Source organism: Pelodiscus sinensis, chromosome 5 (genome assembly GCF_052426305.1).
Source record: "Pelodiscus sinensis isolate ZL-2025 chromosome 5, ASM5242630v1, whole genome shotgun sequence".
NCBI lineage: Eukaryota > Metazoa > Chordata > Testudines > Trionychidae > Pelodiscus > Pelodiscus sinensis.
This window is the reverse complement of record NC_143056.1, coordinates 113,003,208-113,027,552: the sequence shown is the minus strand read 5'-3', so window position 1 is coordinate 113,027,552 and position 24,345 is coordinate 113,003,208. Positions and strand designations below refer to the sequence as shown.

General features: G+C 43.7%; 1 protein-coding gene across 1 annotated transcript in view; it reads right to left on the bottom strand.

The window, feature by feature from the left end:
* OTOG (otogelin) overlaps nucleotides 1-24,345 on the bottom strand; it is a 177,817-nt gene that overhangs the window by 141,033 nt on the left and 12,439 nt on the right. The window contains exons 5-13 of the mRNA XM_075928087.2: nucleotides 13,251-13,343; nucleotides 12,735-12,889; nucleotides 7,999-8,117; nucleotides 7,354-7,559; nucleotides 5,805-5,935; nucleotides 3,976-4,082; nucleotides 2,918-3,027; nucleotides 2,249-2,374; nucleotides 650-758 (exon numbers count right to left, since the gene is read on the bottom strand). Of these exons, the coding sequence (XP_075784202.2) occupies nucleotides 650-758; nucleotides 2,249-2,374; nucleotides 2,918-3,027; nucleotides 3,976-4,082; nucleotides 5,805-5,935; nucleotides 7,354-7,559; nucleotides 7,999-8,117; nucleotides 12,735-12,889; nucleotides 13,251-13,343 (1,156 nt within the window). The remainder of the gene's footprint in view (nucleotides 1-649; nucleotides 759-2,248; nucleotides 2,375-2,917; nucleotides 3,028-3,975; nucleotides 4,083-5,804; nucleotides 5,936-7,353; nucleotides 7,560-7,998; nucleotides 8,118-12,734; nucleotides 12,890-13,250; nucleotides 13,344-24,345) is intronic.

Below are 24,345 nucleotides of genomic sequence, written 5' to 3'. Positions count from 1 at the left end.
TATTAACGAGCAGATATTCTGCTCCCTGTTGAAGCAGTTTAGCAGCTCCCCCACTTGCTGCCTAATAGATTGCAGAAGGAGGGGAGTAGCTCTGGCTGTGCCAGGGGTGAGTAGTGGGCAGCAGACCTATTGGTCAGAGACAGAGTCCACAGTCATAAGACAAGAGGTCAAGCATCAGCTCTAGGAAATTTCTAGATTCAAAGCCATGTTGACAACACTACAAAAATTAAACAAGGACATCTGCGACTATCTTAAAGTATAAAACAAGATGTCTGACAATTACCTTGAGTTTCTACAGTTTATCTAAACTTGGGTTTGAGCTAATTTTTTTCTCATAGTATTAAATTGACAAACCTCCACTGAAGCCCACAGAACTGTGCCAAGTTACATCAACAGAAAATCATACTCGATTATGTACCAAATTTCTCAGTTTATTTCATTTGTTAACATTTATCTGCTCAATTTTTCTGATCTGCCTTTTTATAAGTGGAAAGAAAAGTGCATTCACTGTCCCTTCTTAATCACACAAAATACATTATATACAAATTGACTATTTTTAGAAAGATAAGGGATTTAAGAAAGGGTTTGTTTTTGTCTCATGATCAAATTATTAAATCAAGTATGGAGTATAAAAAGGGAAGTAACTAACCAGTTATTGCACTCCTCATAAACCACTGATCCTGCTTTATAGAAACTTCCATGATAATCACAAGGGCATTCTGTAGGCTTGACACATAATTTGTTTTCATAAATTAGACCTAGAAAGAATAATTCAACATGAAATAAATGTGAATGAGCTTCATTAATGGTGACTGGCACTTTGTCTGTCTAACTATAAAACAGACATCCCTGTAGAGAAAATATTTTAGTATAATTTGAAGTTTCTTTCATCTTGAAAAACAAAATTATTAAAAATATTAGCTTCAATCCCTTGATTGTTGGTGATACACTGAAGTCACTGAGGGGTGCTGGTTAAAATTTAGTATCTTTGAAAGTCACACTGCTTATGGATCTGAGAACATAATGTCAAGCACCCACTGACATCTTGGCTTTTAGTCAGACATTTTATTCATTGGTTGCTGAATATTTTGTTCATTTAATAACTAACTTAAATTATAACTATTCTAGTACCAGAACCCATAGCACTATAGCCCACTGGAAACTAAGCAGCTAACAGAGATGATTGCACTTACATGCCATTACTGAGAATTACTGAGAAGCATCTCTTTTAAGATTCATGGAGTATCACTGTTACGTTTGATCTGTCCCCTTCCAGACAGCATTACATACTCAATAACGGGCAGTGGCAAATGGACAATAGGGACAAAATTTTGCCGTTAGATATGTGTTCAAGGCTGACTTAAGAAACAGATTCTATACCAATAGGGACACATCTTGGATCCCAGCTCTCAGCACAAGCAGAATCTCAGCTTTCATTAAAAAAGCCAATAATATGTATGGGTATGTCTACACTACCCTCCTAATTCGAACTAGGAGGGTAATGTAGGCATACCACACTTGCAAATGAAGCCCGGGATTTGAATTTCCCGGGCTTCATTTGCATAAGCCGGGCGCCGCCATTTTTAAATCCCGGCTGGTTCGAACCCCGTACCGCGCGGCTACACGCGGCATGAACTAGGTAGTTCGGACTAGGCCCTAGGACGGGGTTCGAACCAGCCGGGATTTAAAAATGGCGGCGCCCGGCTTATACAAATGAAGCCCGGGAAATTCAAATCCCGGGCTTCATTTGCAAGTGCGGTATGCCTACATTACCCCGCTAGTTCAAACTAGCGGGGTAGTGTAGACATACCCTATATTTCTAGCCTTTATGGTTGCAAAAGAGAGCTTGAAATTGTGACTTGAGTGTAACCAATGCCATGATGTCTGCCTAAGTGCACAGACAGCATCTAGCAGAGAGATGACCAGCAGCCACTAGAACCAGGGAGGAAGATGCCTAGCTCCAAAACCAATACAGAAGCAAACCAGTGCCTCTCATGCAGGGGTGGATCTCTGTTGCTCCTGTTGTAGAGTGGTTCCATCTGATTACTTGTTGCATTCAGTACCGGGGAGAAGAGCTCCTCCTGTTGAGGTAGCAGCCATGGTGAGTCCCCCATGCAAGTATGTGCCCAGATCCCCAGATTGCCTCCTCAGTCTGGTTCCCATTTAGTTTTTCCAAGGCTTACACACATATTGGAAGGCAAATTTTGGCCATAGGATAAAACAAGTTTGAGAAATAAGGCTGTGTTACCATCTGGACAGTAGCATCCATCGACACAGGGAAGTTCACTGTCAATACACTGTGTTTTTTGCTGACATGAAACTGGGCAACAGTCGATACATTCATTGTAGATTAAATGTTCTTCACAGGTAATAACTGAAAAATGAAACAAGCTGAGAAATGAAAAGGCATTATGCTACCACCTCAGTGGAAGATAATATGATTCATACTTTTTCATATATTTTACTTTTTAAACTATCAAATCTGATGTTCTGAATTGTGAAGGTTTATCCAAGTGCTACCTGAATAAGCAATTTTTACATTTCAAAAATCAAACAAGTATTAAACGACATCGGAGACAGCAAGTTTACAATAGATAAGATGCACAATCTTCTGAAAAATACCGGCAATATTTCTAGCAGGATGATACATTTTAAATATTTAAGGTTATTAAAGAACATATGCTTCATAATTTATGACAGTCTTTTATATGGAATCTGGCATAATGAACATTCCTTAAATGCAGATTAAATGTGCAAAAATTAGAAGTAGTGAAGTTCATATAGCACTGAAGTGCAGCCAGTTCTATGTTGCCTGTGAAAGACACATTGAACCATAATAGGAAGAAAGACATGCAGATCTATCTCATCAAAGTTCAGCTATAGGGAAATATTCAGAGTATGTGAACAACATACATACCACATTGCTGAAAGTGTGTCCGCCACATATGAAGGGGTTTTCCTGCATGAGCACAGGCCCTGGCATATTCAGTTAATGCTCGACACCAAGTTGAATTATCAGCTGCTGACCTTATACAAATAAAAAATGGGCATGACCTTAATTTCTCCCTATCATCATATAAATATGCATCCATAACTTCATAAATATTTCATTCTCTTGCATTGTTTCAACAATATATATGCTCAGGTATTTGAATTTATATTAATAAGTAATAACATTTCAAAATACTCTGTTAGTTAAACAACCTAAAGGTCTTAAATGAATAAAACATGTTACCCCACTTGGGAGAGTACTTGCCTCATTCTGATTTTAATTATACTCATATAAATCAAGAACAACGCCAGTATAATCAATAGCAATGCAAAAGTAATGAAAGTGAGAGGAGAATCAGTTCTTGATTTTTAACAAAGAGAAGAAATTCTCTCAGAAAAATTAAGATGAAGGGAACAAGAGGAAAACATTATGAGGGCCATCATGGTATAGGATGCAAATGACTGCCTTTGCCCAGCAATCTTGCATTTTAAATTATAGTCAGAACAATTCAGACAAACAATGCATCAGGTTGCCAGATGACAGACTAATCTTCAGAGAATGTAGAGGGTGTTTTTTTTTAATCATTGATTTTTTTGTTATTGGACTAACATGTTTATGGAAGTTTTTTTGTATATGCTTATTCATTCAGCAATCCTGTGCTATTAGAATACAACATACTGAATACAGCATATAATGTGCAGTAAAGTACAGACACACTTGAAGACAGATAAATTGGGTAATTTAAAACTACGTGAAAGTTATTGGATCTGAGGCATTTCTCATTTAAACCAGAGTAACAGACTAATTCCACTGACGTCTGCGATAGTACATGGGTATAAAAGCAGGCCCATTTTATTTCATCACAAAAACTGTTAAATACAAAGAGTTATGCAGAAAGAGGCATTCACTGAAGCGTCAGAAACGTGTTCTGGAGAAGAAAATGTCATTACCAGCTTTTCAATTATCAAAAAATGCTTACTTACATGCAGAGGTCATTGGTGCAGCTGGCCATGTAAGGAAAAGGACTCACATAATCATGACACTGTTCAAATGGGGGCCACCGTAGTGTGTTACACAGAGCATATGCCTTCTAAAAAGAAAGATTGCTGAAGTGAAAGGAATATTCTTAAAAACATAATCAGCATAGCACCCAGTGCAAAAGCAAAACATGTGGAGCATTCAGGCTAGGAAACAGTTTCTTCTCAGCAACTGAAAATGGTTTGTAGCACATTGCTCCCCATCAGGGCTAGCAAGAGAGGGAGAAAAAGGGAGGGGGATTGTACCAGGGCCTTAGCTCAGATCTCCTCCTCACACCACCCAAAGAACCCCACCTTAAACTCAGGATGAAGAAAGGGGGAAGCCAACATGATGTACCAGGGCCCCAAATTTCTCTCTATAAGGCTGCTCTCCAGCCTAAGTTTATCACAATATTGACTCCTCAGTGCTATCTGTTATTGTCTGTATAATCACAGGACATGAACCATGACGAGAACCTTTGACTCTGTGTTAGAGCTGATTCTGAATGCATTCAAACTCCGGTCATATGAAGAAGTGGGCTGTGCCCACAAAAACTCATGCTACCGTCTAAATGTTTTGTTAGTCTATAAAGTGCTACCAGACTTTTTTTTTTCTGTACAAACTAACTCAGCTACCCCCTGAAACTTCAAAGTTTAAGTCAGTGAGTTTAAAAGGGCCAGCAAACCTCTCTCAAATATTCCTTCAGGCTTTACAGTACACAGTACTCTTTGGTCAATACAGCCTGGTTCTGTCAGACTAGTGAGCAAGTTCCGGCATATCCTTGCTGAAGACACCCAGCCTACAGGTTAATTCAAATACACAATACAATGCATCACAATAAAAATGTAACCTCTCAAGTCATGTCACTGGCTTCTGGTGCAAAATATTTCATCTTGGAGGGCTTCCCCATAACACATCATTTAGAGGGGGAAATACTGGAATTTGGGTAGGTAAAGAGATGACAGCTAAGCCCTTATTGTTGCCATCTATGATGCACTTTCATTTCTGTTTTCTTAAGGGTTATTTCTTGCAGTTCTTTTTCAGAAAAAAATAATTTTACTAAAGGAGTCCAGGATTGGCCCTTTGGTGTGCTGCGGTTCACTTGTATAACTGAAAAAATATTGCTCAAGAATGTCACAGAGCTTTTCTTCCTTGGTTACAGAGATGAAATTTTGGTCCCCTGTGGTGAGAGAAATGCTGAAATCTCTTTAAGTAATTGTTTTGGCACCAGATCTAGAAGAATCTGCTGGCCTTCTTGCCAGGGTGCAGGTTCTGTTATGAGAAGACAGCAGAAAGTGCCAGAAGATTAAGGACTACCGGTAAATTAGAAACATAAAGAGAAGGCAGATGATAAAAGCACATTAAAGATCCACTCCATTTAGCAGCCGAACCCCTTTCAAATTATGCAGAGTCAGTGTCTTTGGGGCAATGTCCAGTCAAAAATATGCACCTTGGAACTAGATGACACCAACTAAAGAACATCAACATAAAGTTCATCCCTGGTACTAAAGCTTATTGACTAAATCCTGCACTCTCAGTACTAAGGGAAAAGAGATGGTAGAACAAGCCATGCTCCCCCAACCCAGCACTGTTACCGCCTTGCACAGAAGTAAGAAGGTAGAATCAGGTAGCAAAGTAGGCTGCAGTGAACAGTGAGTAGGGAGAGCGAGGAGTCCTGTTCCACACCACAACATTCCTTCAGCAAAGGGCACATGAGGCAGCAGCTCTACTCTCCCTTAGTGGTCAAGACTGTACAGGAATGACGGACATTCTCCTCATTAATTTTGATTCAAACCTGTAAAGAGTCTTGGCTTTGGGTCAAGCAGGGCGGCTCATAGTTAAGAGAATTATCCCAGTCAGGAGAGCCCAGTGGACGATTTTCCCTCCAGCTCTCTACAAACTCTGCAATGTCTTCAGTCAATTTTCCTAAGAAATATACACAAATATTAAAGCATCAGTTTGATACAGAACAATAATTGGTACATTTGCATAGCCTGTTCCGCCCCAACCTCAGATCTTAACAACCATGTCAACAGTGTGACTCTCTTTAAGAGCTGGGTCAGCCCCTCTTGTGACTATCTAGTGGCCTCCCACCTAAGGCTGCAAGGTAAGATGATAGCCTGAAGGTCCTTCTAATGACCAGCAAGACCTCAGCTAGTTAGGAGGTCTTTTTGTAGGTCCTGGAGCTCAGGAAATAGCCCCTCTAGCTGGTGTCTCTCAGGCAAATGACCTGAAAAGTGAGCTGCAGGAATCAGGAAGCCTTAATCCTACCATGGATTAAGAGAAAGAACCAAGTGGCATGGAACATATAGAACTCCCAGGAAGGTGATCTGGAGACTGAGAATAACAAGGAGTCCCTGGGTCCAGGTAAGGAGTTAGAATGTCAAAGGCAGGCGAGTGGGAAAGCCTGCAGGAACTACTTCCCATGTTCAGCAGAGGAAATATTTTATATGGGTATTTTGCCTATACTTTTGCTTTAACCAATAAATTGTGTCACGAGGCAAGGGCTGAAACTGATTCTGACTCAGCATTCATTCTTCCTCTAGCTGGGTGATGGTAATTTAAAGAGCCAGCTGGGAGAAGGCAGCTGCAGGCTACACTCTGCAATAAGGCACTAAACTTGAAAGCCCACTTTACAGGCATGGAAATAGTATCTTCGTTTTTATTTTTGGAGATAATGGGACACAAAGAGCTTAAGGGCAATAATTTCAAAAATGACTAATGATTTAAACTTGACACACTTCAAACTGACTTGATTTTCCAAAAGTAATATACACCCACGTCAGAGAATGTAGACCTTAGAGGGTGTCTCATATCGGGTACTGAGGGTCTGAAATCACTAGTGAAAAATCTTGGTTTAAATTAAATGCCATACTATTTGAATTGGTGGTGTTTTCCTTTCATTATGTGTGGAAGTTTAATTATATATTGACTTACACCCCTCCTCATAAATAGTAGTAGTGCTTCAGGCTGCCAGAGACTCCTGTGTAAACTTACACAGAAGCGTACACAGGAGGAAAAACTATCAAAACTAAAAACCTACCTACTTTTTAGATTCCTACACCCCCAAGTATGAATAGAGCTCTAGCTGGGTGCTCCATCTAAATGTTTGGTTTATTTTGAAAAGGCCCCTAATCCTGGAGACCATATTCAACCCAAATCTCTTTACAGATAACACATGACAGAAGTACTACAATATCTTATTTTTATTTCAAACACAGGTCTACTTTTAAAGACAATTAAGATTACCATCACAACTACATTGAAAGAAATTACTTTTTGAAAAGTAAGGTGAACTGTAGCAAACTTATATTACACCACAACACATAAATATAAATACTCACCATAACTCGTCTCAAGATCATCCTGCAGTACAGCATTGTTGTTTCCGCATAACCCACGTGTTTTGTCCAAATAGTCTGGCGTCAATTTAATATAGACTGCAGATGTACCATCCCAAGCCAGAGTGAAGGCATACTGGTGTCTAACTAGGATGTACTCAGCTAGTTTTTGGATATGTACATTCCCTATAGCACGGGGTAATTGTATTCTGTGTGGCAAGTATAGTAAAAGACAAAAGAGCAAAGAATTTTTATATTTAAAATGAAAAAAAAATCTCCATGTAAAGGAATTATTACTCAGTGATTTAATGTCTTCCTTATATATTTGAGAGAAACTGTGCTTTGAGTAACTCTGATGTAAATCTGGAGTAATTCAACAGAAAGCAGGGAAGTAATATCAGATTTGCATCCAGCTCCAATCATGAATACGGAAATGTTAGCCTCTAATACCTCACGACAGTTTAAATGTCATTCTCCTAGTGCACGATTTTGTAAAATGCAAAAATGTTGCCATCAATATGCATGATATATTTGCCTTTTAGCTGCCAATAAATGGTGCTGTGTATATCCACACAGATGTAAACAATGTCATGAGAACTGATTCACTATAAAAACAAAACATTCTACAATAAACATGAATATAATTACCCAAGTCCTTTGTAGGTGACCTCACTGCTCAACTTTATTTCTTCATCTCCAGAAAAGAATAGGCTAATCGACCTTTCACAAGAATAGGATGAAGATTTGCATTCTGGATCATTGTTAACCTGCCAAATAATATTATTGAGAAGTTATACTTTTAATAACATTATCCACATTCCCTATGCTACCCAACTAATATGTTATGCTCCAATCATAAGTTTTAGCAATGATCTCAAAGGATAGTTTGGTCTCCATGTCTTCAGTCCTGAGTTTCCCCAAGACTGCCACAAAACATGATAGACAGCACTGCAGTTACACTACTGTAGCATTGTATAGCCTATGAAAAGAGTTTTTCCCCATTACTGTAGTAAATCCACACCCTCAAGAGATATTAGATAGGTTGATGGAAGAATTCTTCCATCAACCTAGCTCTGTGGTTCTCAACTGGTGGTCCATGGTGACTTTTTCAGTGGTCCACAGGAACACTGTCCAAAGTCACATGGCATGAGCAGGTGCTGCCATTAGATTGTTTTATGCCGTGTTCACAAGCACACGGTGCGTCATCCATAGCATCACCTAGGACGCAACTGCTTTGTGTTGCCAGTAACTTCTGTCTGAGGCTCTGAGCGTCAGTGTAGTTGCCGCCGTCGTGCTGAGTGGTTGCTGTGTCGTTCGTCCTGTGCTACATGTGCTGTTTTACAGGTTTGGTGTAGTTTTTTTATAATGGCAACGACAGAAAGAAATGTCAAACGCACGTATTCAGAGAACTACATCAAATTCGGCTTCACTTGTCAAGAAAAAGAAGGCGTGGATTTGCCTCAATGTGTTATTTGTTTCAAAGTCTTGGGGAATGACTCAATGAAGTCGGCTAAGCTGAAACTCTATCTCGAAAAGTGTCACCCCAAATTGTTGCAAAAGGATGAAGATTATTGTGAGTGGCAGTTATCAGGTCTGAAACAGCAGTGCCTCAACTCAATAAGTGCATTCTACAATAAGACAAGCAATGCAGTGCATGCTTCCTACATTATTGCATACAAAGTTGTACAGGCCAAGAATCCTCATACCATTGCATACCCTGTGCAAATGAGATGGTGCGGCTTGTTCTTGGCGAGGAAGCAGCAAGGAAGCTGAATGATAAATCTGTCTCTAACGACAAGGTATCGAGATGGATAAATGAGATATCACAGAACATCAGTGAACAAGTTGTGGATCAAATAAAGAAGTCTCCATTGTTTGCCATACAATTGGATGAATTGACCAATGTCATATTGTGCTCTCAGCACGATATGTGGTTGAGGGAGACTTCAAAGACAAGTTTCTTTTTTGTAAGACTTTTGATACCACCAAAAAAGGCTCAGGATGTGATGGAAATTGTTAACAATTTCTTTGAAGTACATGGTCTGGATTGGGTAAATCTTGTGTCTGTCACCATGTTGGGCTCAAGATCGGGCTTCCAAACGCTGGTGAAACTGCACGCTTCAATGGTAACCGGAGTTCATTGCTTCATTCATAGGGAAGCTTTGACATCAAAAACATTGTCTAATCAACTGAATACTGTTTTCAAAGGGTCAGTGAAAGTGGTGAATCACATCAAATCATTGGCTCTGAACACCAGGCTCTTTCAAAAGATTTTGCCTAGACATGGGTTCCGACTTTGATGTGTTGCTGTTCTACACTTCTGCATGGTGGTTGTCAGCAGGGAACGTACTCAGAGTTTTTCAGTTGAGAGAGGAGTTGGGTTTATTTCTCCAGGATCAAGGGAAAGAGGAATTCCAAAATGTGATGACGCAGTCAAATTTAGAACTTGCGTATCTTGTCAATATTTTTGGAATCTTGAACAAACTGAATCTTCAGCTGCATTGAAAGGTGCAAATCTGTTCTCTAACCAAAGCATCATCAAGGCTTTTCTTGATAAATTGGAACTCTGGATCATAAGAGTTGAAGGTAATAATTTGGTTCAATTTCCATATGTGGATGCCATGCTCGGGGAAAAGGAAGCCATTCGGACACAAATTCATTTATGGAAGCTACAAGATGAATTCCAACGATACTTTCCGGAGGTGGGCAGGACTAGGGATGGATTATCTTTCATCAGGAATCCGTTTACGACTGATGTTAATAGTGTTCCAAAGGATCTGCAGGAGGAACTCTTGGATCTGAAAAATGATTTTGTGGTTCAAGACATATACCAGCAGTCTGCCATAGAGAAATTTTGGGCCAGCGTGACCAGGAGTTACCCAAATCTGTCAGCAGATGCAGTCAGATTTCTTTTGCCATTTGCATCAACTTATATGAGAGAGACTGGATTTTCGTGTTTGTTGCACGTTAAGTCCAAACAGAGGAATCGACTTGCAGTGGAAAACGATATTCATTGTGCATTATCAAGTACCACTCCAAACACTGAGAAGCTTGTCAGTGAGAAGAGAATCCAAAAATCTGTTAGTAAGAAATAAATTTCAAACCAAAATGTTCGTTGTCTGCTCTTTTTTATCATGTCAAAAAGGAGGTAGTCCACGAAAATGTTTTGATTGGCCTGGTGGTCCGTGCACTGAAACGAGTTGAGAACTACTGATCTAACTGCATCTACAGTAGGAGTTAAACCAACTTAATTACATTCCAAAGGGTGCAAAATGTTTCATGACCCTGAGCACCCTAGTCTAAGTTTCAGAGGTAGACCAGGCCTAATTTGACTATCAACTTCTCTCCAGACTCTGAGACTATACATATGCAAAGAATGTCTATGTGCAAAGCCATTTTTACTTCTGATGTAATGCTAATAATAGGAACTGGTGATTACAGAAGTTGCAGCTGACAAAATGACTTGGTAAAATTACTATTTTCTCTAGTGTGTAGCCATTGGAAACAACAGCAATGCACTAACACAGGACAAAAATATAGCAGTGACATACCTATGGGGAAAGGAGACCAAGGGCTGGAAAAATTGGTAAAGCATATATGAAGAGAGATCAAATCAAAGATACAGGAAAAACAGAATAAATTAGTAACAGAAATGTAGCCATGTTAGTCTGGTGTAGCTGAAGCAAAATGCAGGACTATGTAGCACTTTAAAGACTAACAGGATGGTTTATTAGATGATGAGCTTTCGTGGGCCAGACCCACTTCCTCAGATCAAATAGTGGAAGAAAATAGCCACAACCATATATACCAAAGGATACAATTAAAAAAATGAACACATATGAAAAGGACAAATCACATTTCAGAACAGAAGGGAGATGCGGGGGGGGGGGCAGAAGGAAGGTGAATGCCAGTGAGTTAATGATATTAGGGGTGGGGAAAGGTAGATGTGTGTGAGCTAATGGTATTAGAGGTGATAATTGGGGAAGCTATCTTTGTAATGGGTAAAGTAGTTGGGGTCTTTGTTCAATCCCCCCCGGAGAGTGTCAAATTTTAGCACGAATGACAGTTCAGAGAATTCCCTTTCAAGTGCAGATGTATGTCATTCATGCTAAAATTCGACACTCTCCAGGGGGATTGAACAAAGACCCCAACTACCTTACCCATTACAAAGATAGCTTCCCCAATTATCACCTCTAATCACCTCTAATTATCACCTGCCCCATTACTAGGGCCATCCTGCTGCCGCCGGGAATTCCAGTCACCTGCCTTCACCAGCCCTGCTTCAGCCAGGGGTTGCCCAGTGGAGGCTAACAGTCACCCCAGATTCGCTGTCACTGGAGGTTTCCTGGGGTTCCTGGCCAAGGCTACCCAGCGGCGGGGAGGAATTCCCTGGCTAAGGCTGAGACTCCCCAGCCACGTGGCCCCACTACTGACAGGGGTTCCCTGGCATGGGCGGGAGATCTCAGGCTGCCACCTGGCCCCATTGATGCTGGGGGTTCCCTGGCTGGGGCTCCCTGGCCACCACCTGGCCCCGTTGATGCTGGGGGTTCCCTGGCTGGGGATGGGGCTCCCTGGCTGGGGGTATCAGGCCAGGGCAGAGGCTCCCCAGACACCACTTGGCCCATCTGGGGCTCCCCTAGCCCATGCGTTGCTCCAGGGCTCTTTAGTCCAGAAAAATCCCTGGCCCTGCCAGACCACAGCTGTTGCTGGACCAGAGAGTCATGGATTTGGGAGATTCAACCTGTGCAGTTATATTGTAGGACTTAAAATAAGTTTGATTATTTGGTGTTATGTAACCTTATACCATGGTGAGTACTACAACTGGAAATTGTGGAACTCACTGAGCTGGGCCATATATGAGTGCGTGGGATTGTAACCTGGCAGATTGTGCTGTTGTTCTTCCATTCAATTGCACCCACAGAAATCATGACTCTAACAACCCCAAATCTGAGTGGTATTTGTGACCCCATGCACCAGGTCACATCACGCAGAGTGGGGAGCCAGACTCAGATCCCGCTCCCAAGACAAAAGCTGCCACTGTGGGATGAGTGCAGGGCGAGCTCACTTTCCAGACACCGCAACCCCCATCCCAGAACCTACACACACATATACAGACACACACGGCGATGCTAAGGAAGAGAGTGCTGCTGTGCTGGTCAGTGCCCTTCTTGACTATGTCCAAGAAGACTTTAGTATCCTGCTCCCTATTGAACTGGGTGCCTCATCCACCTGTGGTGTTCACCACCTCACCTGATTATGCCTGAATAAGCCAATGCCATTGACAACCTTGTAACATGTCTACAGATCATTTTCCCACTTTAAACGCATAAGTTATTTGTATGCCAATAACAGTATGAAACTGAATTTAAAAAGCAGTATCCCACCTGTATAGAGAAACTCTGTTCATCTATTTCATTCTGTCTCACAAGAACATAGGTTGATTTCCCAGAGAAATAGTAGTAGAGTCCATCAAAGGTTTCAAAATGGTATTGACCCCACGTACGGCATATGTTATCCCTTTCAGCACCTGTGTTGTACACTAGGCAGACAAAATGAGAAAAATTTGAATAGCATTAACTTTTTTTTTTTGACCAAACAGTAATGTTTAAAAAACACTGTTGCAGGACACCTGCAACACTCAGAGTGGAAGAGATATGAGCTAACATTTTCAACTCTTTAGTTATGTGTTAGCAAACCCCAAGGCGAGCAGGAAAGCAGGCAGTGGCCAGGAGTTGTGCAACTCCAGCTCTGCTAGTGTACTGGCTGTCCACAGAACAGGGAGTAATGGTGAGCTTTGATGTATTTTGGCAAAGGTCTCCATGTGGCTGTGGAGCCTGTGTATTCTTAACCTCGCCCTGAACAGACTGTACTGCTATACAGATTTTTTTTTCCCTACGCACCTGTCTGGCATCTTGATCCAGTGGCATTAAATCGACTGCAGTCACAGAGCCCTCTGTGCACACATTCACCTCCATTAAAGCACATGAATCCACCTAAGTAAAGACACAAAGCATATTCAAAACTAAGTGTGATAAGAATTTACATTTACAAGGCCCAATTCTACCACTGGATGTAACTTGCATGTGGCCAGCGGGTACTGGCTATGCACCTGAAGGCTGGATGGGCTAACATATTTCAACCTGAAGGGTCCCAAAGAGCTGCACAAACAATATTCATACAGGAATAATATGACTATTTGAATGCATACACCTGTGACGATTTCAGCCAAATGAACACACTAAAATTAGAACATGCCAAAATCACCAGGAATGCATATATTCTGATAACAAAGGCACCCTGAGGTGCTTATACCCATCTATCATTGTAGTATCGGGGAGTCAACACAAGGATGGCAGCATACCTTAGTATCTAAGGGTACGTCTACACTACAGCACTAATTCGAACTAACTTAGTTCGAATTAGTTAATTCGAACTAAGCTAATTCGAACTAACACATCTAGAACTAAAAACTAGTTCGAATTAGCGTTTTGCTAATTCGAACTAGCGCGTCCACACTGATTGGACACAGGGGCGCATTTAAGGGCGGCTGAAACTGGTTCTGGCAGGGCATCAGGTCAGTAATTGCGTTGTGTGGCTGCTGTCTGAGGCTATCTGAGGCTCATGCTTAAAGGGACCCCCCTGGACAGCCGGTTCTCAGCTTTTCCTGCTTGCTTGCCAACCTCGCCGAGGGACAGCAAAGCATTGGTCTCTGTGCCCATCTGTGTCGGTGCTTCCCTTCGGGGATGCAGCCACAGGTGGCAACATGGAGCCAGAGCTCGCCCTGCACCTTCTGGTGCACTTTCTGGACTTGCTGCTGCAAGCCTGCCAGCAATGGCTCGAGGCTGCCTGGCACCACCTGGTGCACGTCAGCCCCCTGCCTCTCCACCTGGCTGCCCTGGGGGCCGTGGAGGAGCCGCGGCGGCGCCTTGGCACCGGCGTGCCCCGCCGCATCTGGCGTCTGGACACCAGCAGCGATTGGTGGGACCGCATCATCCTGGAGTGCTGGGAAGACCGACAGTGGACCCAGAACTTCAGGATGAGGAGGGACACCTTCCTGGGGCTCTGCGTGTGGCTCGCCCCTGCTCTGCGCAGAAGGGACACTTGCATGAGGCCCGCCATCCCCCTCCAGAAGCGGGTGGCCATCGCCCTCTGGAAGCTCTCCACGCCGGACAGCTACCGATCCGTTGGGAGAGGGGAGGGGGAAACCTGGGAGGAGGGAGCTGGAAGGGGAGGGAAGGGAGGAAGGGAAAGGAAAGCTCAGGGGTGGGGGTCCGGCTGCCTCTCCTGTCTCACAACACTGCGGGTCCGGGGGCGTCGGTGGGGAATGGTTGTGAAGGGTGGGGCAGGAGGGACGGGGGGTGTGGAGGAAGCAGGAGCGGGAGCAGGAGGGGGAACAGGAGGGGGAGCAGGGGGTGCAGGAGGGAGAGCCGGAGCAGGAGGAATTGGGAAGCGGTCAAGCAGGCTCTGGAAGAGGCCTCGCAGGGCACGGCCCTGCTCCTCCAGTGCCTCCAAGCTCCTCCGGCGCAGCCTCAGGTCCTCCTGGACCCAGTGCTCCTGGATACGGAGCTGTTTCTCCATGAACCGGAGGTGCCGCCTCTGGTACTCCTCCTGGTTCCTGGCTCTCCTGCTGGCCCGGGTGCGGACGGCTGCTGCAGGCAGGGTGGTGCGCCCTGCAGTCCCAGGTGCTGCGGCTGTGGTGAAACAAGAACAGCGGTCAATTACCCCAGGGGCCCAGGTGTGTGAAACCCAGCTCCCCTCTGCAAGGCCTGGGCCCCTGCAGGATCCCCAGCTGCTGCTCCGTGGTGGGCAAGGCCCAGGCGCACGGTCCCTGGGCTCCCTCTCGCCCCAGCCCCCCGAACACATAAGGGGAGCACGATGGTACTCACATGTGGACGCCTCCCCGGCCTCGGACGACACAGGCGAGCGGCTCTGTGGGGTGCCTCGGGGGTCCCGGGTCGTGGGCAGGCTGCCGGCAGGCTCCTGGCTCTCGGACTCCTCCTTCTCCTCCTCCTCTTCCTCCGTGTCTGGGAGCGGTCCCTCTGCCCCGGGGTCTATCCCGTCCCGGGGGGCAGGGACGGCATGAGCCCCCAGGAGGCGGTCCAGAGCCAGAAAGTGGGGGCACGCCTCCGGGTTGGCCCCTGGCAGGCAGGCCCGGGAGTAGGACTGCCGCAGGTCCTTGATCTTGCAGCGCACCTGCTCCCGGCTGCGCTGATGGCCCCTGGCAGCCAGGCTGGCAGCCATGTGGCCGTAGACAGCCGCGTTCCTGTGGCTAGTGCGGAGATCGTGGACATTGGAGGCTTCCCCCCAAACCTCGATGAGGTCCACGATCTCTGCACTAGACCACGCGGGCGCCCGCCTCTTGCGGCCCCGTGCAGAGTCCTGGGAGCCGCCAGGCTGGTCCCGGGAAGAGGGGGAGGGCTGGGTGTCATCGGGTGGCTGGCTCATGGGTGTCAGCTGCTGGGTGTGCTGGCACTGGTGCTGGCAGCCTTGCAACTGGCACAAACTGTGTAGCCAGCCCGTGGCCCTTTAAGGGCTCCGGGGCCGGGCAGTAGAGTTTGCCTGGTGTTGGCCAGAGTGGCCACCAGGGCAAGCTGGGAAGGGCTAGCCTCCCACTAGTTCGAATTAAGGGTCTACACAGCCCTTAATTCGAACTAGTAAATTCGAACTAGGCTTAATCCTCGTGGAATGAGGATTACCTAGTTCGAACTAAGCGCTCCGTTAGTTCGAATTAAATTCGAACTACCGGAGCGTTAGTATAGCGCCTATGAAAGTTAGTTCGAACTAACTTTGTAGTGTAAACATACCCTAAAAGACCCCTGAATGCTAAAATGAATGAAGAGCTAAGTCAGCCCTGCCAAAATTCAAACTTGTTACTCCATCAAGTCCTGCTGTTTCTAACTTCCAGGCCATTCCTTCTGATAACTTGCAAGGGTACCAGTCACAAATCAATCTTACAAATATAGAACTGAATCAGATGCTTTCATTTCATAGTGATACTCTCCAGCTTTCCAGTGTGAAATATTTCTATCCACAAAGTGCAATGAACCTACAGTATAGAAAGCAGAAACATTTTTATTTGTAATGACGATTTTGTTTTACCCAAAGGAGATCTCTATTGGAATCTTTTGGGACAAATGTCCAATTATTAAGTAATGGAAACACAAGAAACATGCATTTAACTACCTAATTAGCATTTTGAAATGCAAGTTAGGGTGTGGGGGAGGGAGGATAGTTGCATGGGCATTTTGATGGGTTTGTCTGTTTAGTCTGTCTTTATCCTTTAAAGTTTGAGCCTGCTTGAAGGATCACTCTGATTTTTAGTAACTATACGTAACTCCAATTACAAATCTGTCAGTTTTATCTGCACAAGTATACAAAGTAGAAATACAGACTATAGTATCTGGAGAAAAAAAGCTTTACACATAAAAATATATCTATTATTGTCATTTAAAGTCTGGCGTGAAGCAGGCAAGTTGAACTTTGAATAAAGTAACTTCATGTAGGTACAGCATTTGGATTTGGACGTTTTTATTTTATTTTTTTCCTCTAAAATATTTTTTCATAGAAGCTTTTTTGTGCTCACACACAGAGAGAGAGAACTTGTGCAAGTTAGATGTATGGTTTGTTTTTCAAGAATTTTGCTCACACACAATTCTTGAAAAACAAGCTATACATATAGCTCACTTAAGTTCCATACTGAAACACAGTACAAAGTCAAGATTTCACTGGAAATAGATACTCTTTTCTTCTGCATCTAGGGACTATTAATGTTTGAAATTTCAAATCACAATCAATAGCATAGAGTGAAACCATGGGTGGCAATTCATTTCAGGCTTTTGAAAGAGACAGCTGTTATTTAAAGTCTGAACTTTTGCTACACTTAGAAAGATACTAATATGAAGCCCAACCCTGCAAACCCATGTGAAAATAGTGTGATTGGTTTCAATGGGCTTGGGCTTGTGAGTGGGGCTTCAAATATTTGCACTCATGTTTTATGATGCCACGTCATCTTCCATGCATTATGTTTCGTTCCAAATACTGGCATTCACTGCACACAGTTATAAAAAACACAATGACAACCATAAGCACATTCTAAACTATTTTACTAGAATGACTGAATTCAATTTCCTTGAAATTAATTTTAAGGTCACAAATCAGAGTGCTTTGACAAGCTAAGAGAGGAAAATTCACTGGATATATTTGTATTGCTTTATTAAGGCTATCTTTAGCAAGACAGCAAGCTACAGACTTCAGCAAGAGTAATTTACTAGTAAATTTAATTTCAAATGCTGTTTTCCTGCCTAATTTCCTGTCCTCAACTAGAAGTTCCTTGTATTGATATTTTTCAATACCGATTTTATACAAACACCTGCTTTAGCAGGTGCCTAGTTTGTTCAGCCAGCCCTGGAGATCTTCAGTACAAATATCATTATAGAGACGTTGAGCCATATAGTTTTTTCTGCTAAAACTTTAATTGCACCAAGAAAAAATAATCTGAAGTAAAGCATCCTGTGAGAGTGATCCTGTCAAAAGTATCTATAGATTCAACAGTGAACAGAAATTAAGCAATCATGAGATTCTATCATTTACATGTTTTGTTAGTCTTTAAGTTCTACCAGACCATTTGTTGTTTGCTAATTAATGGTCTTTATCTGCCTCTTTTGACTATAGTGTAGGGTATGTCTACACTATAAAGTTAATTTGAAATAACAGCAGTTATTTCGAATTAACTTTAATAGTGTCTACATAGCCAAACCGCTATTTCAAAATAAATTTGAAATAGCAGAGCGCTTATTTCAGATTTGGTAAACCTCATTCTACGAGGAGTAACGCCAAATTTGAAATAGCTATTTTGAATTAAGTGCTGTGTAGACACTTAATTCGAAATAGGGGGCCTCCAGCCCTTCCCAGGGAGCTATGGTGGCCACTCTGGGCACAACCAGGAAAACTTACTCTCCTCTCCCCCAGCCCTGGAGCCATTAAGAGGGTAGACCCTGGCCACAGAGCCTGTGCCAGCTCCAAGCCTGCCAGCCCAGAGCCAGCAGTGGCCCCAAAACATGAGCCAGCAAGCACTGGTAGCCAGCCCTCCACCGCTCCCCAGGAGCAGTCTGCCAGCTCCCAGGAGACTGACAGGGGCTGGAGAAGGCGGGCGCCTTCCTGGTCCAGGGTGGAGATCATGGACCTTATTCAGGTTTGGGGAGGATGCCCCAACTTCCATGATCTCAGCCCTAGACGGAGGAACACAGCCATCTATGGTAGGATAGCTGCCAACCTGGCCACCAAAGGCCACATGCGAACCCAGGAGCAGATTTGCATGAAAGTCAGGTTGGTCCAGAGAGACCCCCAACTCTGAGCTCTGAGCTTCCCCTCCCCCTTCTTCCCCTTGTTTCCCCCTTCCAGCTCCCTCCTCCCAGGTTTCCCCCACCCCTCTCCCACCCTCTCTCTTCCCCTCTCCCACCTCCTTTTCCCAGTCATCCCAGAGGCTCATCCCCCTTCCCCCCCCACCCCATTTTGTTCAATAAACCCAGTTTCTATTTTTGAACATACATGTCTTTTATTTGACATCAGGAACGGGGGCTCGGGAGAGGTAAGTGGAAGCACATGAGGGAGGAATGGGGCACGAGCCCCAGGTGGGGAGGACCGGGGTAGCTCTGAGGGCTCCTGGGGGTGGACGCTCTTCCTCAGGGCATCCTGGATCCTGACAGTCCCCCAATGGACCCCCCGGATGGCAGCCTGCAGCAAGTGCAGCCGGGATGATGGCAATGACCCCACAAGATTCACCGGCATGCCCAGAGGCAGCTCTGGCTTCATGTGGCCGAGTGCTGTGGTGTCCAGAGTGTGGGCACTCAGGGCACTCCAAGACAGGACTGCTTTGCTGTCCCTCATCGAGGTACACCAGCAAGCAGAGAACCTTGAGAACTGTCTGTCCGGGGTGGGAGTAGGATCCCTTTAAACACGGAGCTCAGGTAGCCTCAGGCAGCAGCCCCACACACTAAGTCCTAACCTGATGCCCTGCCGGCACTGGTTCCTGCCAGCCTTAACTTCGGTTCAGGGTCCACTCAGTGTGCACGCGCTATTTCGAAATAGCATTTTGCTATTTCGAAATAATTTTTGTGTATAGATGTGTTATTTTGAATTAGCTTAATTCGAATTAACTATTTCGAATTAAGTTAATTCGAAATAGCACTGTAGTGTAGACATACCCTTAGGTACCTATAGACTACTTGTTTTTCCTATTACATTCCAGCTGGACTTTCCTCTTGATATTTTTTACCCACTGCCTCTTCTTGTTCCCACTTCTCCCATTTTTTTCTCTTCCACCTCCCTCCCTTTACTCCTATTTATTTTCTCTCCCATTTTTTTCTCTTCCACCTCCCTCCCTTTACTCCTATTTATTTTGGTCCTGAATATCTAACACTCTGGTCATCTGAAGAAGTGAGCTGTGCCCACAAAAGCTCATGATACCATCTACATATTTTATTAGTCTTTAGAGTGGCACCAGACTATTTGTTGTTTTTTAAGTTTATCCTGTACAGACTAACTTGGCTACCCCCTGAATTTTCTACACTTTTATAGACATTTTCACGAACTTGTTTGAAGGTTTTTGCTTTATTAAGGTGAGTAAATAATCGTTTTCACAATTATTTAAGTCTGTGTTGATTGTAACAAGCTTTTCCAAGCTGTAAAACCATTTAGAAAGGCCACCTGGAAAACAAAACTAAAAAAAACCCAATTGCTAGTAGGCACCCTATTAAACCACCACTTCTCTCTCAGTCCATAAGAAATCACACTTTTGATACCAAATCAGTGCCACAGCACTGGTTTACTATAATGTTATGTAGAACTGAACTATATTTTCGATCTATTTTGAGATGTTGGCCACTCAAACTGATCAACAGAAGTGGAGAATTTGCATCAATTATATATTGACTCATGGTAGTTCAAACAAACATTTTGCCTAAGTTCACTTTTTTATCTAAAATAGTAAATCACTTCTTTAGAAAATGTGTTCCTGCATACATCATTTAAAGCATTAGTCACTCAACTGTATTGTATACTTCTGTTTTTAGTAAAAGGTTGCTCACTTGGTACTGAGGAATAATCGTGACTCTATAATGAAAAACCTACACCACACAATGCTGCATAATCATATCTAATTATTCTTGATTTTCTGATGTGAGTGCACAATTGGATATTGGAAAGTTCTGACATTTTAATTTTCAGCTTAATAAGGAAGCAGAACTTTTCTGGTCACCTCAGCTCTTATTAGCCTGCATTACTACCAAATTCTGAGATGAAGGGGACAATGCAGAATTAAGAAATTCCCAACAATACTGTATACATTTTGCATTTCTGTAGCCCACTGAAATCCCTTAAACCTTGAGCTTTTCAAACTGTTGCAATTGTACACAGCTGTTAAGACAATGACATGATGAATAATGGACAGTATTTAAAAAGCCATTATTTTAGCACTGGTATTTAATTCTACTCTGTCCTGAGAAGATCTGTACTTTGTGACACTCTTGTGAAAGAAGTTTATTAAATTCATTACTTGATAAAACCTTATTCTATATAAAATTTATTGATTTAACTTTATTATTTGTCGCAACAATCTTGCTTTATTTTATTTTCCATAATTCTGTAATGTAGTTTAAAGTGTCTGACTTCAGAATTAGCCTACATTTTCATTGGCTAAACTAGGAATCCAATAAACTGCAAAAATCTGGATATGGTTAGCCTTATTCTTTACTTTCATTTTATGGCCTTTGGATGTAACTGTCCAGTAATGGTGCAAGTTCTCATTTCTCTCTTGTTCTTTGCATTTTAGCAAATGAAGATGAAAAAGTCTGTCACTCAGGTGCATCTAGTTTTTCTTCTTCAGCTTCTAAGGGTATGTCTACACTACCCCGCTAGTTCGAACTAGCGGGGTAATGTAGGCATACCGCACTTGCAAATGAAGCCCGGGATTTTAATTTCCCGGGCTTCATTTGCATAAGCCAGCCGGCGCCATTTTTAAATGCCGGCTTGTTCGAACCCCGTGCCGCGCGGCTACACGCGGCACGGGCTAGATAGTTCGAACTAGCAAGCCATTCCGAACTATCTGTACGCCTCGTGGAACGAGGTGTACAGATAGTTCGGAATGGCTTGCTAGTTCGAACTATCTAGCCCGTGCCGCGTGTAGCCGCGCGGCACGGGGTTCGAACAAGCCGGCATTTAAAAATGGCGCCGGCCGGCTTATGCAAATGAAGCCCGGGAAATTCAAATCCCGGGCTTCATTTGCAAGTGCGGTATGCCTACATTACCACTCTAGTTCGAACTAGCGGGGTAGTGTAGACATACCCTAAGATGCACAAGAGTAGAATTTTATTTGTTCACACACACCCTCCTCACCTATTGCCCACAAGTCTCCAGTTAACTATAGTCTTTCCCACTCCTGTGGGATAACTAGAGTTCTGCAGGAGCACAGGACAGTTCCTGAACATGCTATATTGCAAGGCCTATATCTTCTATAGCAAAGTTGGCCTAAAATATACAAGTCCAGTGTTCCCTGTAAGCTGGGTGTTTATGTGATCACTCAGGAGAAATTCAAATGCCACCTAGCTGATTATCAGAGCGCCACCAAGGCATGTGCCCTACCAAAAGAAACAAATAAACAAAAACAACACTGGGGTTTTGTTGTTGTTCTTGTTTCTATTGGTAGAGCACATGCCTCAGGGCATATAAAAAAAATGATTCCACACACTGATGGAAAAAATCCACCCGTGTATAGAAAAGCTTAGAGGGAACACTGTTACAAGTCCTTCAGATTCAGCAGCATTTCATAGAGCAGGGAAGTTCTAGTAAATTAAATATAAAAAATGCACTAATCCCATGTTTATGTTCAAAAATTAATTTTATATTAGTGCTAGGCATTCAGAATGTCAGGTTTTTTAACTCAAAACAAAAAATTGCATTGGGTGGAGCAAGCTGATGTCAAACCTCTTTACTTTGTGGTCTCCCTCTATGTGGGACAGACTGTCATCTTGAATCTCAAAGCATAGGAACCTGCTTGGCAGAGTTTGACAGTCTCCCAATTCACCACAGCTTCTTGGGTACAGGCAGTCCCTGGGTTACATCAATCTGACTTACGTCGGATCCCTAGTTACAAATGGGGGGCGCAGCTAGTGCGAGGTGCCTCCCCCACTGTCGCCACCTCCGGCGGCGCGTGGGGCGCTTCCCCCCAGCAGACCAGGGAGATGCGGAGCTAGCGCCCCCCCCCCCCCCCAGCAGACCAGGGAGACGCGGAGCGGCTTTTCTCGTCGCGGAGGACGCGGGTCTGCTGGAGAGAACAAGACACCAGCCAAAAGGGGGCACCCCAGAGCGGAAAAATTAATTTCCTAGGGAACAGCAGGAACAGCAGGCAATGAGACCCATTGTGTTACAGTCCCCACCTTGGGAACAACAGCTCTTTCCCTCTTCAGCACTAGAGCTGCAAGTATCTTGTTAGCGTCACGTGAAATTAACAAGTCCTTTCCAGCCTGGCAGAGGTGAAACTGAAAAATTCCCAGTGGTGTGGGTGGGCAAGAATGGGGAGAAGCAGGACAGAAGGGAAGAGGGGATAAGCCCCAACCCCACACCCTGGCTAGAGCGGAGCAGGGTAAGCCCCGAGAGGATTGGTCTGGTTGCAAAGTGTGTGAGTGGACAATGAGGACCTACCTGTGGCTAAACTCCTGTTCCCAACACAGAATTTTTCTTTAAAATTAATCCTGTGGACAAATTCACACACACACTTCACAGGAAGGGATTTCCATTTTCTGCTCAGCAGAATACAACAACAGCTTTGATTGTATCAATATTTCATTGTGCTCTCCAATGACTATTGATTACACCTAATACCCATTTCACTGAACCATCTGTAGCAAATTCTATTTGGAACAGTAATATGCATTGAATAAACATTTTTTAGTTATAAAAAACAAAGATTCTGACTATTAAATGAATAACTGGGATCTTTTAGGTACCCCGAAAGGAAGATTTGGATATAACATGAAACACTGAAACTTATGATTAATTTTTAATTAAAATATCAACCAAAAAAACCTTCATATCAAAACTGTGTCTACACTGGGCCACTTATTCCGGAAAAGCAGTCGCTTTTCCGGAATAAGCTGCGAGCTGTCTACACTGGCCCCTTGAATTTCCGGAAAAGCAGTGATGATTTACTGTAAAATTGTCAGTGTTTTTCCAGAAAAACTATGCTGCTCCCGCTAGGGCAAAAGTACTTTTTCCGGAAAACTGTTCCGGAAAAGGGCCAGTGTAGACAGCCCAGTAGTCTTTTCCGGAAAAAAGCCCCGATCGCGAAAATGACGATCGGGGCTTTTTTGTGGAAAAGTGCGTCTACATTGGCCACGGACGCTTTTCCAGAAAAAGGGCTTTTCCGGAAAAGCATCCTGCCAATGTAGACACTCTTTTTCCGGAAATACTTATAATGGGAAAACTGTCCCGTTTTAAGCATTTCCGGAAAAAGGTGCCAGTGTAGACGTAGCCTATGTGTTTTTCTTAGAATAAGGAAGTTGTATGAGAATCAGGGTCTTTTCCACCTAACTCCAGCTCCCTGTCCCCCCGCCCCCCCCCAAAATATGTGCCAGTTCCAACTTACATACAAATTCAACTTAAGAACAAACCTACAGTCCCTATCTTATACATAACCCGGGGACTGCCTGTATATGCCTGGCTCAGCGCACCACCCCCTTCCACCTCCACAAAGTCAGAAAGTGAATCAGGATATCTGTTTCGAGTAATGGGGTGAGTTGATCCCCTGACTGGGAGAGAGCCTGGTGGGCCTCAGCTGGTATCGAGGATGGGGATATCCCTTTCCAGAATCAGCAACTTCTCCCACCTCCTTAAGGGTTGCCCCTCCAACCCGGCCAGAAGAAGGGGTCCTGGACCACTGGATGGAGGAGTCCCACTATGTCCACCAACAATGCCCCAAGAGAGTTCCAATTCCGGGGTAAG